Source organism: Fundulus heteroclitus, chromosome 14, assembly GCF_011125445.2.
Source record: "Fundulus heteroclitus isolate FHET01 chromosome 14, MU-UCD_Fhet_4.1, whole genome shotgun sequence".
NCBI classification, from domain to species: Eukaryota; Metazoa; Chordata; class Actinopteri; order Cyprinodontiformes; family Fundulidae; genus Fundulus; species Fundulus heteroclitus.
In genome coordinates, this window is record NC_046374.1 from 17,216,557 (window position 1) to 17,234,243 (window position 17,687).

A 17,687-nucleotide genomic window follows, 5' to 3' on the forward strand; every position below is an offset into this window, starting at 1 on the left:
TATATATATATATAAGTTAACACTAACTAAACAATGAATTCCCTGAAGAACTGTGTACGTTTATGGATTAATAATGATATATTAATGTACAAATCCCAGTTTCAGTGCTACTCAGAAGTGCATATCTTATATTGTCAAAATAAAGTAAAGTCTGTTAGGTCACACGTATTGCTTGCCTTAGTGAACTTTAAAGCTTACTTTTATTATTATTATAATTAGACATGTTCTTTTTCTACATAAATTACTGAAAATGTCATATTGCCCAACACTAGTGTGTTGTATGCTGTTACTGATTCAAAATTGACCAGTGGTGAGTTTTACTCTGTTTATATTTATGTAGAGCCTGGATTTAAAACCGGGAGGTGTTAAAATGTCTTAATCTTTAACAATAATCAGCTATTCTTCTATGAACAGAGGTGTATTCATGATGCCTTGAAATATTTGTCCCTCTTGGACTTTTTTATGCCCAAACCAAAAAGCTTACTTTTAGTTAATTGGGATTTTTGTAATTGACCGACACAGAGTAGTTTCTTTTTTGGGTCAATCTTTCCTAAAAATTAGTCTTACTATGGTAGAAAAGTAAGAAGGAAATCTCCATTCTGTTTTTTTTTTAACGGTAACCGGGCTTTATTGTTTTGGAATCAGGTGAATAAAATTATACTCATGATTTATTTAAGCCCTCACAGGGCCGGGCTGACCTCTGCTCTAATTTCTCTGTTGCTGGGTTAACAGTTTACAGTAACTCCAACCTGAAACCTCAGTCATCTGCGTCACTCTGGCTGATAACGGGCCTTATTGCTGCCGTAAAACATCCCTCCTCTGCATGGCCTCGGCGTGACTCCACTGTCCGCTTACAGGAAGCTGACGGGATTTGAAGGAATAAAGTTTCCCTCTCCACCTCCGAGGCCATAAATCGGTCCAAAGATCAGGTTCTGAGGAAACAAAAAGATTGGACTGGCAGAGCTTTCTGTCCACTTCTCTCAACCATCAGAGCTGCAGCAACGCTCCAACAACACAAGAGGTAACGATTTACATTCAATGCTCGGCCCATCCTCAGCGCACATCAGGAGATTGCAGCCGCAGTTAAAAACTTGTATTTGGCCGGTTTATGTTTATTAATTGCTGATTTTATTGTGGTTAGTTGTGGTTTCGTTTTGATAAAAACAATTTTTACAAATCCTGTATAAATGCTTATAACCTAGTCTGAAAATATATTTTTGGCTACAGCAACAAATTATTAAATTGCATTAATGTTTAATAAACAAGCAAAGCGGTGTTGTTTTAGCTTTTTCTTATATTTAAATGTTTTCTGATATTCATATTTTTTATTTATTTATTTTACATTCAATTTAGGTATTTTTTCCCTATTTTAAATAATCTAAATGTGTTTCCTTCCCCACAGCCATGAACAAGGACGAAGGCACTCAGCTAAAAACGATCCTAAAGCGTAACAAACGTACGTTTTTTTTTTTAAATTACTACATTTAACATTAGTGATATCTTTCTTTCTAAATATTTACAGCATTTGCCTGGTGGCAGCTCATTATGTGGCTTAATGTGGAACATTAAATGTAATTACATGCTTTTAAATGTTTCCAAAGGATTATTCATGATTTAACTCCAGATCTATTTAAAGTCAACAATTACAATCAGACTCGTCCCTCCGTGTTTCTGTTTTCTGCGCTCCTTTTTCTCCATATCTGTGTAAAGTTGTTGTATTAATATATTTTAACGTTGAGAATCATCCCCTGTAGGCGTGAACCTGCTGCTGAACGATGAGGACGGCAGCACCACCCAGAGCAGCTCCATCGGGGCCGTTCGCTGGAAGCTCCCTGATGAGACTGTCCAGCCTCACAGCTCGGCTCCCACCATTCACGCCAACTCAAACACCAACAGAAGGAACTCACAGGTAAGCTTGTGTGTTTTTAATTTAATAGTAAAGGTGTGGGTTTGTGGGAAATGTTCTGTTTTGATGAGCTTACTGCGATAGGGAACGAGGCATAAGCAAGCTTAGCTGTTGTTTAGGGACTCCGAACCACAAGGGGGCCTCCAAGAGCACTAGAACTGTAATACAAAGCAGGTTTATAAAATTGACCCAAGTGGTCATTAAGCAAAACAAAACTGCAATATCTGTTAATTAAATGTATTTAAATAAATGCAAGATGAAATATTTCATGCTTCACATGGTTAGAGTCTTTTATGTTCCAAATTTCTACTTGCTTAAATTGCCTAAATGGCAGAAGTAAGGACGACGCTGCCTAAAACTGTGTCTAAAGGCAGGAAATATTACTTTTCTTTGCTGAGTTTTGCTAAATTTCTTTTTTTTTTCCCAAGAAGAACACGGTGCTCAGTATGCATTAAATCTCCAGAAGTCACAGTAGAAGACTTAAAATTACTGTAGCATTTTAAAAAAATACTAATTTACTTTCCAAGTATATCAGCGGATGAATAATGCATGTGATCTGAATTACATACATTAGTCAATTAAATAGGTTATACTGCGTTGATGTTGTTGTTTTTATTTGTAAACCGTAGTGATGATTTTGTGTGACATAAAAAAAGTATTAGTATCTGAACATGGTTTATATATGTGTTTGCTTTGTACTCTCAAGCCAGAAATACGACTAAAAAAGACATTATGCTTCTTGGATGGGAAATGAAACGTCTTCAGCTTCAGAATAGAAGTCCAGTTGTTGGTTTTTTTAACTTTTTTTTTTTTAACTAAAACAGACGCTAAATTCAGGATTCTTACCGGAAATGTGTGGCGTAGTGACGTAGTAACCTGGAGATCAATGTAATACAATTTTTAGGTGTAAGCCATTTAGTGGCCCCTTCTTATGTCACTAAAGCAGTGTAATGTGCAACCTTTGTAGGTGTGAACATGCTAATGTAGTGTTTGAGTGCATAAAATGGAGAGAAGTGCATTGATATCAGCTTGTATTGCTAAAAGTGGCTAGCACCTAAGCCATCAAGAGCGGCATTAGGTTTTTGTAGCTTCAACAAGAATATGTGCAACTTAGGTTTGACTTAATTCGCGGGTCAGAAGTGCCGAATACCAATCTGAATGTACAATATTAGTTGAGCTGCAGTTTAGTGCAGCTCAACTAATGTTTAGTGGTTTTATAGGTTTAGGAAGTTACTGCAAATTAGCCATAGTCCAGAAGTGGAAATAATTGGTGAAACGTCTTAAATCCGCGCGTTTAAAACCAACGTTTCACCTCTGTTGTCCTTTTATTCCAGTTTGATCTGTTTAAAACCGCATGTGTCTGTCTTGCAGCAACACGCTCGCCAGGGGAACCTGAAGGACCTGCGCAGCCTGCAGGAGTGTGTCCAGTTCATCCACCACTGGAAGGAGCAAGTGGACCAAGTGTGCAAGGTAGCGCCGCAGAGATGTCAGCGTGTGGTTTTTGTAGTCTTTATTCATGGAGGAGAGAGTCAGGAATGGTTCTAGACACACCAAACGAAACAGAGATGTTCTGCTTAGAACACGTTTAAACGTTTAAAATAGTTTAGGTTATGCTTTTGAATGAAAATGAAGTAACAGGCTCAGTGTTAAGCTCAACATATGTAAGAACCTGTAGTCACGTGTATTTTCTGCAGTACAGTATTGTCTTTACATGTTATCTGATACTTCATGGGTCAGGGTGCATTGATCTGAAGAAACATTGCCACGAAAACATGTTTATTCCTAAATCACTGATAGGATATGTGGGTGGATGGCTGCTGATAGGGCCGATTTATGTCTACAAAGGCGTTCCAGCCTGATTCTGTGACCTTTCAGCCTGCAGCTCAGACTGCCGTCTGATAAACAGGCAGGCTCGCCGTTGGCTTACCGCATTTATTACCCCTTAAATCAAATGAACAATGACGGGTTTTGATAATCTCCTGATTGATGAAGCCGTTCTAAGTAAGTTTTCTGTGACCGATCATGTCGGAAACTATGTGTCCGTTTTAGCAGGGCGCCTCGGATCCAGGGGAGGGAACCAGCAAGGCAGAGGCCCAGAGCTCAGACCGGCGCACCGAGCGCAGCCTGGAGGAGAGCCGAAAGCTGATCCTGGAGTGGGCCGATGAGCTCCGCCATGTCGACGAGGTGAGTTCTCACACCAGAAACGTGTGGATTAAAGAGGCCGAACCTACACCGCAACAACACCAAGCTGTCAAATACCTGTTGTCTAACTCGTCTTGCATCTGTAGCTTCTGAAGCAGACCCCGTGGGAATCTGACAATCAAAAGAAAGCGCATAAAAAGGAGCCCAAAGAGGAGGGGCAGTTTAAGATCATGGAGTGGGCAAAGGAGCTGCAGAAGGCGATTGAGGTGAGGCGTTACTGGCGTTTATCCGGTAGTCTGCCGTTTACAATATGGCCTCTTCTACTTTAAAACTGAAGGATGACACGTTTACCCCAAGCAACAGAAGCTGAATGCTGACTTGTCTTTGCAGAGCTGCGGCGTGCCGAGCGAGGAGCTGGGCAAAGTGCTGCGCCTGCTGGGCATCAAGAAGAAACGCCTGTACAAGATGCTGCCTCTGCTGGAGTTCATCACCTGGTCTCTGCTCAGGGAAGACAACACGGTGAGAAACATGACAACGTTGTTCATATCATATATATATATATATCTATATCTATATCTATATCTATATATATATCTATATGAATCCCCATGTGAGGTGAATGTGACGCCGTTTGGTTGTAAAACAGTTTTATGCGACATGCAGCCTGAGTGAATGCTGCCTCTGCGTGTGGAGAAGCCATAAACTGGTTCATTGACCCTGATCTGATAACCTCCAGCAGTCCTTGTCTCTGATAACAGTTTGTGGAAGATTAGGTTTATCGTCTTATCACCACTTTTACCGCTGATTTCCAAGGAAATATGAAGTAGATCCCTCCCCAAAAAACTGAATTGTTCTTGTGTCTTGACCAATAAACAAGCAGCTGAAACGAGCTGCTTACATAAGCTGGTTGAGGTCAGCAGTAGAAATGGCGAGCAGGGGCGCTCCCAGAAAGCTTTTAAAGGGCTGGCCAGACGCCGGGGCCCCCTGATGATCTATGACGGCCACCAACACTAACAAACATAAAATAAATTTTATACTGGAAATACTGCAGTGGCTCACATTTTAGGCTACAAACAAAATTTAAAGAAGAAGACAGTTTTTCTGGACGGAGCATTTTAATCATCATTTTTCCCCTCTTTTCATGTTGTGTTTTTACAGACAACAGTGTCCCAGATCTGGTTGCTGGCGAAGCAAAGGACCTGGAAAGCAGGCATACCCAGATACATCCCAAACTCAGGTGTGCAGATATGTTTTGATTTTAGGCCAAATGGGGGAAAAAAATAAGAACATATTGCTCAATTACAGTGTTTATCTGCGAGCTGTTTATAATTGTTTATCCTCATCTCTGTTTTCAGTGTGGGACTGGATCAGCAGCGCAGCAGGTAACTACATTTTTTGGCTTGGTCTGTCGCCTAAATCCACATGTTTGTGGTTTTTGAGGCCTAATTCTCATGTTTCCTCCACCAGCTGACGTGATTCTGGACCCCACCACAAACCACCCGTGGCTTCAGCTTTCAGACGACCAGCGCAGGGTCCAGGAGGGCATCGCCGAGTCGGACCTTCCCGACAGCTCCCAGCGCTATGACAGCTGGCCCTGCGTGCTGGGCTGGGAGGGCTACGGCGGCGGCCGCCACTACTGGGAGGTGGACATCGCCAACAAGGGCTACTGGCGAGTGGGGCTGACCACGGCCACCTCCAAGCGCAAAGGGAACTTCCCCATGACCCCCAAGCAGGGCTACTGGGTTCTGTGGAGAAGCACCCACTGCTTCTACGCCTGCACCAAGCCGGAGACGCAGCTGCCCGTCGCCCTCATCCCCCGGCGCATCGGGGTGTACTTGGACTACGAGGAGGGCCAGATCTCCTTCTACAACGCAGAAACCAGATCCCACATCTACACGTTCACAGGGAACTTCAGGGGGAAGCTGTACCCTCTGTTCGCGCCCATGGACGGCCGCACACTCATGACCATCATCGCGCCGAAGAAAACCTCTCCAGTCCCGGCGCCGAGCGCAGATGAGAGCGGGACGGTGGAGTCGGAGGACAGTACCCAGCTTTAAAAGAAACCCAAAGCGACTCCCGTCGAAAGCGTTGAACGTTTTCCAAAAAGTACTGACTTATCGTGAATTTCCTGTGGCCGACGGCGCCTGAATGCAGCATGAGATCACGCTGCTTTATCTATCCCGCACAAGCAAGGGTCCGTCTCTGCAATTATAAGGCGAGAAATTAGGGAGCAGAGAAGCTTAAAAACGGGGCAGACGATGATCAGGATTAATTTATTAAGAATAAATGAGCATGAGAAGCTCCAGGATTAGTCTGAGAAAGGCAGAAATATCCAAAAAAAATTACAAGTCAACCTTAAAAATTTCATGATCTGCCAAGATACTATAGAAAAACGAATAAAAGTTGAAAACGTATGTTGAACTTTTATTTAAAAAAATACTTTTATACAACCTAAATTGTTTACCTTTAAAAAAATATTATCGACTCCAATTTCAGATGAAGCTTATTCTGCTGCAGGTTAAAAGACACTAATTATGAAATCTTGCATTTATTCTCACAGCCTTATGAGTTAAATATGCCTTCATTAAAGACAAAAAAACAAAAAAAAGTATTTCTTTCCCCTGCGGCCGGCTCATAGGCACAAGAAATGGTAAAAGGCCTGCACTCGCACAGTTTAGCGCTTTATCAAGTCCTGAGGAGCCGAAGTGCAGAAGAAGAGAGAATGTGTTCCTCTGCTTGGCGTGGCGAGAACCAGAACGTGTTCTTCCTGAGCAGAACGTTTCAAACTTCACAAGAACTCATAGGGTTCTCTCAGGTTCCTCCAGCAAAAAAAAAAAATAGAAACCACACCAATTTCCCATTTCTGACCAATCGCTCAATAGTTGTCAGACGGCAAGTTAAAAAAAAAAGTTCTGCAGAAGGTGGAAGAACCCCCAAACCGGGTCGGCAGGGACTAAAAGGGTTCTGGGAGGGGGAACACATTTTTCTGTTCTTTCAGAGTGCGTGATGGCCTTAATCTCTGGAGGGTAAAAAAAAAAAAAGATGAGAATGTATCTCTGGCCTGTAGTTGATGCCATCCGTGTGCTAATAGGCTAATAGGCTAATAGATACATAGAAAAGCTTTCTAGAGAAGCGTGGATTAAACTGTCAGGTAAAGAGCAAAAGCACTGCAGGGATTATGGGTCGGGGCACATTCAGGTGTCCAAATAGAAATAGAGCCACTAAACAGACCTGAAGTCTGCTGTAGTCGACCTCGTTTTGACTCTCTGCGATAAACGTGAAAGACGTGAAAGACAGCGTAAATAAATAAAAAAAAGAGAGAAGATGATCTGAGCTCAATGAAATCTGCAGGAGCCAAAGAAGAAGACGCTATATAAAAAAACTTCTCTGATTGTTTGTTTTCCATAAATGTTACTTCAATGTTACGTCTAATTTGTGTTGTAAAGCAAATAAAAAGTTTTTGGGTTTTTTTTTTTGAAGTGCTGATGAAAATGTTTAGAAAGATGATGTCTGTATTCAATCACAGCATTGTGAATGCTTTAGTCTTGATGTTAGAAACAGAAATTCCTATAGGAGCTTTAAAGAAACAACATGTAACTATACTTTTTACATGCATGCACTTTGGACTGCACTTTCAGAACAAACTGTTCTTATAATTAAATTGATGTCGTTGGAAAGTCTGCATCCCCCCCAGCAAATATTTACCCATTAAGCTGCACCAATAAAGTATTTCTTTCACTTTAGCATTCTGTAGAGCTGATCTTTTCTGAACATATAAAACTGCAGGGCTCCTCCAGCCTGTGGTCAGTTACTAAAGTATGGATAAGGGGGGGGGGGGGGGGGGGTGGTGGAGGCTGGTCAGGACTCCGTCTTGCAGGCCCAGGGTCCGTACTCTTCACAGTCCGCGGCAAACAGAGTCCCACCTCCCCTCAGGTCTGCACAGTCCCTGTCTTCACTGTTCCACTGCACAGCCATCCTTCAAAACACACAGGTCTGTGTATTTATAATGAGAATAAAGAAAGGAATCAAAATAATGTCAGCCGTTAACCTTCGGAACTGTTATAAATCTCCAGAGAGATTGTGAATTGTAAGTACGTAAGTCAATTACGTTAAAGTATCTATACCAGTCTGGTGTAAAATGAAACAAACTTATTTTACAAAGCTTTGTGTCTGTACGATAATGTATATGTATACTGTATGTTTGTTATAACCTTTGTAATAAAAAAATATAAATGGAAGATATTCTGTATTTGGTGTTTTTTTATTTTATTTTAGGCTTTAAATTTGGGGATTCGTATTTGTTTTGGTTCTGCATTATTTTGAAATAAGAAGCAGGGTTATTTAAAACATTTTAAATATGTATATATTTTTTTTGTTAATTGACAAAATTACATCTAGATATTAGTGAGCAAAATCAAGTCTACAGTAGAAGAAGTAATCAAATTGTTGGTTATATTTTGAGCCGTAGCTAAAAGCAGAGATTTTGTCTGGTCCAAAACAATTGGTGCTCTTTTAGCTGCAAAAAAACACCTAAACATAAATACATTCCACAGGGATAATCTCACAGTACATTTATATTTTATTTTGAGAGATAAGCAAAAAAAAAAAAAAAAAGATTCCCACTCGAGGAAATAATCATGTTTGTTTTGCTTATAGTGTAACAATAATTGGCAGCTCCTAAAAATACAACTGAAATATATTAATACAATTATTTTTAATCAGAGTCTAGGAACTTTTGAAAATGAATTGAATAGTCCAAATTTCTCTGGGGTATAACTACGAAGTGACACAACGGGCGATTTCTGGATGTGGGCTCAGGAGAGCAGAGATGTGTTGATCTTCAGAAGTTGGGACGTGATGACAAGAAGATGGCCTCTCCCCTAAACTTGCCCACGTCTACCGTCAGAGCAGCAATTAAAAATATTAAAACAAGTAGAGATGTGACAGACAGGGCTTGAGGAGAACAGTGAGGAGGTCAGGGAGGGAGGTAGAGTGCTAGAGAGCTGGGGAGGGGTCACCAAGCCTCCATAGCTGCCATTAAACACGTCCTACATGCCAGCTGATTCTTTGGTAGTGAAGCCAAGGATATAAATTAGCCTTTTCTTTGTCCTACCATCGCAAATCAATTTAGCTTAACCCTACTGGAAGTATTTTCTTTGTATAATTTTTGTCACTAGTTTCCTTTATTAAAAATTATTGACAGGGAAGCGGGCGAAGAGAGAAGGTGATGTGTATTTTAATATCCTCGTAGGGGAAATTTGCCTTGGACTACGTGTGCTAGATAAAGGTGCTGCCGTAAAATACTATAAATACACATTAAATACACACGTTGCACAATTACACCAAACTAAGTGCATAACATGCACATACTCCTCAAGAAGCCTGGACATCCGCATCGAGGACCATGGCGCCTCCAGAAACCTTTCATAGGGGGCATAAGGGGCCACTTAAACTTTTGGGGTGGCACTGAAACTAAAAGCCATAATTTCAGGATTTTATTCTACTGTTGTAGTAAAGCTGCCTGTAGAAAACTATCAGAAAGACTCAAGGAAACATCTTTTGGTTTATTGTTTGATTTTTAATGTTACCAATGACCTAATTTGCATAGACCAATAACATTGGTGCACATTTATTAATTTATTGAAAAACAAAACAATTACTAGGGGAATGTAGATACTGGCAGATACAAATAAGTGAGGTGGCCAGGACCACAGACATAATATAAGAGTAGACCTTTGTGCAGTGATGAGAAAACTTTAAAACTACAGCTATTATAACAAATGGTCCACTGCATTTAAATAATCTTAGTGGGGTTAAAAGTTATAGAATATTCTGACAGGATGTATGTATGTTGCAAAACACAGCCACTTACTATATACACAAACACATTTGTACATGTATATATATATATATATATATACACACATATATACCGCGGCTGTAATTTCTGCGCCGCAACAGTCAATGCGGGGTCCACTCTATGTCCACTCTATATAATGTCTATGGTCAGGACGTGACATGAGGGGGCCATGGCCACCCCTGGCCACCCCCTGGTGGCGCCACTGGACCATAGTGTCTGCACACGGTGCGCCTGCAACAGAGCGGCCCAGCGCCCCCGCTCTGCTGGACGTTTAACTTGGTGAAGCGAAACCAAGATCAAGCCTATTTCAGTTTGCGGTTTATCTAGTGTGTTGTACGTCAGCGTGATATCTGTTTTTGTTCAATCCTGTGTCTGCCGATTTACTCCAGCCTCCTCACTTTATGTTCGTACAGAGCTGTCTTTCACTCTGTTAACTGGACTCGCCTGGTTCGTGAGCCACTGATCACTATTTCCAGCATTTATAAGCCTGTCAGTCTTTTTCACTCGCTGCCAGATCCTCCCGTTGATTGCCCGTTCTCACGTCCCCACGCCTGTATTTTAACATATTCCTCCCCTGTTTTCCTCCTTCAATCACTTCAGTCATCAGACTGCTGAACGGAGGGATGGAGGCATTGAAAAGTAGTCACTGTTGTGTGGTGGAGGAGGATGTGTGCCCCGGACACCTTGCTACAGTGCACATCATCATGAAGTCAGGTCAAATTTACCAGAATGGCCCAAGATATACGACCAAACCAAGAAAGGATCAGTTTATCGGACAATAATCAACTTTTTTTTTCCTTGGTTATTTCAGTCCTCAGACCTAAATCCTGCAGACACTCTGTGGGAAAATGTTAAGAGAATAAGAGAGGCAGGACTCTGATGAACAGGAGATTTTGTGAAAAGAGGATATTTTAAAGATCTCTCTCTCTCTCTCTCTATTTTTCCCAACCTTTTGACATGCTGTATATCTGGAGAGGTGCTGTCCTCCTAACAAAATAAACTTGTGCAAGCAATTTACTCCAGTAACGACAACAAGTTCAGCACAACCAGCTTTGTTAAAAGCACCTATCTCCCCCTATTAAATAAATGTCGTCAAATTCAAGGTGGAAATTTTCTAATATTTTTGTTGTGAGCTCATGCTTCTGCAATAAGAGATGAAGCTGATGCTTTGAACGTATCCATCTATCTATCTATCTATCTATCTATCTATCTATCTATCTATCTATCTATCTATCTATCTATCTATCTATCTATCTATCTATCTATCTATCTATCTATCTATCTATCTATCTATCTATCTATCTATCTATCTATCTATCTATCTATCTATCTATCTATCTATCTATCTATTCTATTTCTGGGTTTTTGCTTTTGTGGCACTAGTGGCTCATTTTTGGTAAGTAGGCTGACAGGAAATGAGGAAACAAACGTGTGCATCACCAGATCTCCATCCCTACAGGGATGGAGTGGATATTCGGCATGGATAAGAATAAAAAATGATTGCAACACTTTTTACAGTTATGAAAAGACTTTTTTTTTTATTCACAGTAGGTACACCCGGTCTGACGTTCTGTTAGCTGTTACATCATCCAGAGAAGACGGCTCACCCGCTACTACCATCTAATGTAGAACAGATTACTGGATCAATGTGTGCTTCTGTGCTTTTTTGTTTCTCTTGTTGTGTCTCTGCTCTGTCTTCTGTAACCCCAGTCGGTCGAGGCAGATGGCCGTTCATACTGAGCCCGGTTCTGCTGGAGGTTTTCCTTCCCGTTAATGGGGAGTTTTTCTTTCCACTGTCGCTTCATGCTTGCTCAGTATGAGGGATTGCAGCAAAGCCATGTACAATGCAGACGACTCTCCCTGTGGCTCTACGGTTCTCCAGGAGTGAACGCTGCTTGTCGGGACTTTGATGCAATCAACTGGTTCCCTTATATAGGACATTTTTTGACCAATCTGTATAATCTGAATGAATTTGACTTTGGAAAGTGCCTTTAGATGACATGTTTCATGAATTGGCGCTATATAAATAAAATTTAATTGAACTATTAATTAAGGAAATGAAACCATTGTACCATGTTCGTCGATTTTATGCAAGCATTGTTTTTAGTTTTATGTAATTTTCATTTCTCCTTTTAGTAAAATAAAACTCGTCCTGCCTCTTGCGATGCATCTGTGTATAGAAAACCATTTCCTCATTGTTTTTTTTGTACTTGTCTCTTGACACCTGGTCCGGAAAGGACGTTATCTAGTATTAAAATACAACGGTACCGAGGGGAAATTAAAGTGAACTGGCACCGGCTGCAGAAATGTCTTCGATTAAACATGGATGGGATGATATTTGGTCTTCGTCAGAGCTTCAGACTTACGGTGAGTGGTGCTGGCCTTCTCTCTCACTCAGCCACTGCCAGACTCCCTCCTGCTGGCTGTCCGTCAGTCCCACCCACAGGAAAGGATATTTGGTGGCCTTACTCATAACTCCTTGGAGGAAAGCCTGCAATTTAGGCACAATATTGGCAAAAAAAATTGTCATTAACGTCTCAGTTCAAGATAAGAAATGTTAAAGGAGAGAGATACACTGAGAGAACAGGGTCTTTAAAAGTAGAGTTAATCTTTTTGATTCATTTATAATCTTTACTGATTCTATCTGGTAATTCATGAGGTCTCTCTCCTCTCCTGACCAGTTACCATCTCTGCAGAGTCTCTGATCACAACCAGGCTGCTGTTGAGCTGCTGGCAGAACGTGGCGCTCTCCTTCCAACGAAGGTTTTCTCGGAGTCCGACCGAGAAAAAGTAGCAGTGGCTCCTCCACCACAGCCAGCCCTCAGGACACAAACGGCACCGGGAGTCTCCAGACGGCAGAGAAACAAACAGAACCGCTGAGGCGACAGTAATACCAGGCAGTGGAGCTACCATCATGACAGCTCACCCAGACGTATCTGCTGTATTTTAACTTCTGCACACGAATTGTACATATCATGGTTTTCACGGGCTTGAATGAGACAATAACTTGTAAACTTACCCTGAGTGGCAGAGTGCAGCATCGTTTTCAGTTCATGGTGCATTCTTTGGCACTGCTGCAGGTTTTCCAGCTGTTTTTGTCGAAAGGTTGGGTCTTCCCCTGGAGCCGCTCCCCACATGGCTGCCACATGGATTGGAAAAACTTTACACAACCTAAACTGTGACCTCTTAACTGCAGATGCAGCAACACATGGAGTCATCCTTTTTTATCATTATTCCAAAGCTAGAATAATAAATTTATTTATAATGCATTTTACATTTCAAATAAAATCTCAAAGGAATAACGTTTTAACAAAATCCTTATTATCTGACAAATAATGGCCTTAAGTGATTTCATGGGAACTGGAGCCTTGTCTTCTACAAATTCAGCTCAGCTTAATTCATGGCACCACATTACAAACTTCATTTCAAGAAAACCTTTACAGGACAAACGGATCCAATTCATATCCACTTACACAGAATTTAAAAAGGTGCAAATGTAATTCAAGTCAGATAATTCATTTCAACTCAACCCATTCATATAGCAATACCCTGATCCAGTAACATATAGTCCAATTCAATTAAGATTATAGTATTGTACAATCCACTGACCATGTAATGCCAGCTAATAATAAAAATACTGTATTTTATATTTTACTGTACTGTAAAATAATAAAAATACTGTAATAAGAAAATACAGCCAGTTATATAAAACCATTGTTTTTGCAGCAATCCCTCACACTGAGGAAGCATGTGGCGACAGTGGAGAGGAATCACCTCATAAAACTTGTCAAATGAAGAATACTTAGTATTTAAGGTCTTGTTTCATTGTTGCATATTTTGAAACAAACTCCAGATGTTGAAGCATCATTGTGTTTTCTTCATTTTTCTGCAATCTGGCAGATTATCTGCCATTACCCAATAACATAGAAAGGATTCCTGGATCAATGATTGCTTCTGTGCTTGTTGTGTCTCTGCTCTGTCTTCTCTAACCATCAGTCGGTCGAGGCAGATGACCGTTCATACTGAGCCTGGTTCTGCTGGAGGTTTTCCTCCCTGTTAAAGGGGAGTTTTTCTTTACACTGTCGCTTCATGCATGCTCAGTATGAGGGATTGCTGCAAAGCCATCAACAATGCAGACGACTCTCCCTGTAGCACTACACTCTTTCAGGAGGAGTGAATGCTGCTTGTCAAAGACTCGTTGCAACCTACTGTGTTTCCTTAGATAGGAAACTTTTTGACCAATCTGTCTGGATGATTTGATTGAATCTGACTTTATAAAGTGCTTCGAGATGACATGTGTTGTTAAATGGCGCTATATAAATAAAACTGAATTGAACTGAAAGTAAGAGGTGTGATCACTTGACACCAGTGTAAGGTTCCCTTCGCTGGCTTTCAAGACTTAATTTAAATTCTTATAGGCTGTTTTTCTAGTTTCAGAACAAAGAGGAACTGAATGTTTCTCTTGACCCAAACACCAGAACAGTGATGGAGACTAACCAGATGAAACATCAAGACTGATAGCAGAGGCGATGCACCTCTGAAGATAGTTTTATTGGATTTATTTTAATTAACTGAAACCATCTTGTAGTACAAAACATCTTTTGCGATATAAATTTACAGAGTTGCTTGTCCTGCTTTGTTTCTTTAACCCAGACACCTTTCTGAGAAGATCACTCCAAGTGAAGCTTCCTTCACAGCTTTTTGTTTTTGTGTCATTTTTCAAAACCGCTCCATAGGAAATGAATGAGGTTTGTGGTGGTCTGAGGTGATTTGTGAAAAATCTATACTCCTACACGATGAGGGTTACATTTCCTGAATCCAGACAAAAAATATCTACGTTTTAATGTATAATTTGTCTACGTAGAGTGAAAATTGAGCGAGTAGGCTGAAGTTGTTCGGAGTTGTGAAATCTTTGAAAAAGCTAGAGTGGGCCACTCTGCTGGTTCGAGAATTCCATCATTGACTTTCATTATAAACGATGATTTCGCTGATTTTTGGACATGAACTTTGAGGAGTGACTGTAAGAAAACTATAAAAAGATATCCGCATCCCGTTTTCACTTCTGAGTAGTTCAAAGATATATCTACAAACTGGAAGTTAAACAGTGTTCGTAGGTGAAAGCATGACGATACAGTACAGCGTTGAAAATAGTCATTTTGAGGCTTTTTTGAGGCTTTCTCTGTACCTGACGCCGTTCATTTCCTATGGAAATGGTTTTTCACTAATTGCGTTGCCATGGTAACTTGAAACCCCAATAAAAGTAATAGCACACCATTTCCGACCAAGCCAGACGTTTTGATACCTATATTGTTGGGGTGCACGCTACGGTTTGGGCCGCATTAATTTCCGAAAATGTTTTGAGGTGCATAGTAATAGGTGCCTCCAATGCATTTGCTATGGCAGGCGCCTAATAAAAGTTGTGTTTTTCCAAACTCGCCATGAAACCTTCAGCACTAAAATTCAGAATGTCTCTCTCGACCAAAATCCAAATCCAACATTATCTTTCACTAAAGACATAAAGATCCAACATTTAATGTGTTGAAATGAAAAAACTACTTGAAGTTTCTCACATATTGTTTTAACTTTTGTAACGCATATAAATGATTTGAAGAATATCTCAATCGGCACAAACGCCTGCTATCTACTTACCAAATAAAACGAAGGCCAAGATGAACACGGTGAGCAGAGACGTTGCTGCTACAGCAATAGCCCCTCCGAAGGTCAGGTGCCATCTCTCGCAGGATCTTGCATCTGCGACGGTAAAATTTTATTAACTGGACGTACAGAAAGCGTGACCTCAGAGCACACAACACGAAAGCAAACGAATCCAGCAAAACTGCTTGTGTGTTTCCATCGTTTTTAGGCTGTAGGTTGATAAAGAAATTAGTTTTTTATGGAAATGTTGATGAATTTTCATGTGACATGTAGGAGTTTTCTCTTTTTTTAACTAATGTCGAAGTTATTCAGGTTCTAAATTTTTGCAGCTCTGGTTTTCATTTAGGAGAAATTTTTCAGTTTTATCTTTTTTTTATTTAACCTTTATTTACCCAGGAAAAAAAATCCCATTGAGATTAAAAACCTATTTTTCAAGGGAGTCCTGTCCAAGAAGCAGCAAACTTACACATTGAACAGGTATACATTACACTGCAAAATCGGAACTAAAAATGAGTAATATTTTCCTAAAATGAGTGTATCTGTCCTTGATTTGAGCAGGTAAATAAGATGATTTGCCAATGGAATAAGATTTTAGCACTTAAAATAGGAACACCTCATCTCCATCATCTTATTTCAGGATGTCTAATTATCTTATTTTAGGGGTCAAAATACTCATTCCATTGGCAGATAAGATTATTTACCTGCTGAAATCTAGGAGAATAAACACACATTTTAAGAACAGTTGACTTATTTTTAAATCCGTTTTGCAGTGTAGATTAAATGACAGGCACACACAAACAAACAAAATAACATATCAAAGAAAACAATTACAGATAATTGAGGCCGTTTCAAATTCCCTCATTTTCAACTTAAATGCAATTAAGGATAAAAACGCAGTCAACTTCCAGTCCCTTTGTAAAAATTTCCACGCACAAGGAGCTGTGTAGCTAAAAGCTTTCTTCCCCAGCTCTGTGCGGGCAAAAGGAACCGTGAGCAACAGCTGATCGTTGGATATCAGGGCATAAGAGGCCACGCTTTTCTGTGTAAGTAAGGTACAAATGTAAGAGGGCAGTAATCCGAGAATGGCCTCGTAAATAAAAGTGTACCAATGACACGGCCTCCTCGTAGAGAGGGAAGGCCATCCCACCTGAGAGTACAGGTCACAGTAATGTGTCATGGCTCTATAGTTTGTGATGAACCTTAATGAAGCCTGGTAAACAGAGTCCAACATTTGAAGACATGAAGAACTAGCATTCTTATAAAAAAAAAAGGTCAACGTAATCTAAGACCGATAAAAACGTAACAGAGACAAGGCGCTTTTTTACTCCAAAAGAAAAACATTTCTGTGTGAGTGTGGCTCCTGTCTGATTGAAAAGGTGGACAATAATAGAACAATAAAACAACAAAAGGCTTGCGATATTTCATTTGATTTGTAATGAATCCAGAATGTATGACATTTCATGTTTTTTAATTGCATTACAGAAAATAAAGAACTTTATCACAATATTCTAATTTTCTGAGACAGTCCTGTATTTGGCTTATCTTTAAATCTCCATCTTTCTCCGACGCAGTACGTTTTGAAGCTTACCCCCACACGCTGCAGTTTTCAGCGATGCCTCTTTGCTGTCGCTTGAAGCCATCGGTCCCTTTGTTTAGTTGTTGCCACGCATGTGTTTAGTCCTGTAAAGTCTTGCATCGACACATTAAGCGAACACCATTTGAGGACGCCTTTTCTTTTATAGTATGGGAGCTAAAAAAAAACCCCATAAACAACCCTACATCTGTGGCGGTTTACAGAGGAAGCAGTCTATGTGTGAAATGCTCTACGCCTGGGCTATGAATACCAGCATCAGCACATCATCATCTGAGACTCTGGAGGCCTGGTGTGAGGGTGTGACGTGCCCTCATGCAGCCTTTAAACAGTCTGAACTGTCTTTTTTTTAAATTACATTCATAAAGTTAGGTAACTTGCCTCATTTTATTGAGACTGAGACATGACCTTTTGTAATTGCCACCCCAAGACTTCAACTCTGTTGCCGTTGAGTCACTCTGGGACTGATTTGGCTGAACGGTAAGGACCTTCGTCCATTTGAAGGACACCATTTGTGACCAAACTTTAACTTC

General features: G+C 40.4%; 2 protein-coding genes across 4 annotated transcripts; one reads left to right on the plus strand and one right to left on the minus strand.

Moving 5' to 3' along the window:
• Positions 1 to 451: 451 nt before the first annotated feature.
• si:dkey-219e21.2 (E3 ubiquitin-protein ligase TRIM39) lies at positions 452 to 7,882 on the plus strand. Of its 2 annotated transcripts, none has more exons than XM_012874699.3 (10): positions 452 to 1,021; positions 1,403 to 1,456; positions 1,755 to 1,909; positions 3,278 to 3,376; positions 3,959 to 4,090; positions 4,195 to 4,314; positions 4,439 to 4,567; positions 5,207 to 5,285; positions 5,404 to 5,430; positions 5,516 to 7,882. In XM_012874699.3, exons 2-10 carry the CDS (start codon positions 1,405 to 1,407, stop codon positions 6,103 to 6,105), a joined length of 1,383 nt encoding a protein of 460 aa, XP_012730153.2. In that variant the 5' UTR covers positions 452 to 1,021; positions 1,403 to 1,404; the 3' UTR covers positions 6,106 to 7,882. The 2 variants fall into 2 exon arrangements, with proteins under 2 accessions (XP_012730153.2, XP_021178328.2); XM_021322653.2 differs by having other exon boundaries at positions 454 to 1,021; positions 3,956 to 4,090.
• An 8-nt stretch (positions 7,883 to 7,890) lies between these two features.
• Positions 7,891 to 17,250, minus strand: LOC105934628 (perlucin-like protein). 2 transcript variants are annotated; one of them, XM_012874717.3, is made up of 6 exons: positions 17,152 to 17,250; positions 15,558 to 15,659; positions 12,928 to 13,047; positions 12,594 to 12,754; positions 12,275 to 12,399; positions 7,891 to 8,024 (listed from the first exon to the last, which is right to left on the minus strand). In XM_012874717.3, the coding sequence occupies exons 1-6, from the start codon at positions 17,201 to 17,203 to the stop codon at positions 7,907 to 7,909; spliced, it is 678 nt and encodes a 225-aa protein (XP_012730171.2). In that variant the 5' UTR covers positions 17,204 to 17,250; the 3' UTR covers positions 7,891 to 7,906. The 2 variants fall into 2 exon arrangements, with proteins under 2 accessions (XP_012730171.2, XP_036002322.1); XM_036146429.1 differs by having other exon boundaries at positions 12,594 to 12,784.
• Between the last annotated feature and the right edge of the window lie 437 nt (positions 17,251 to 17,687).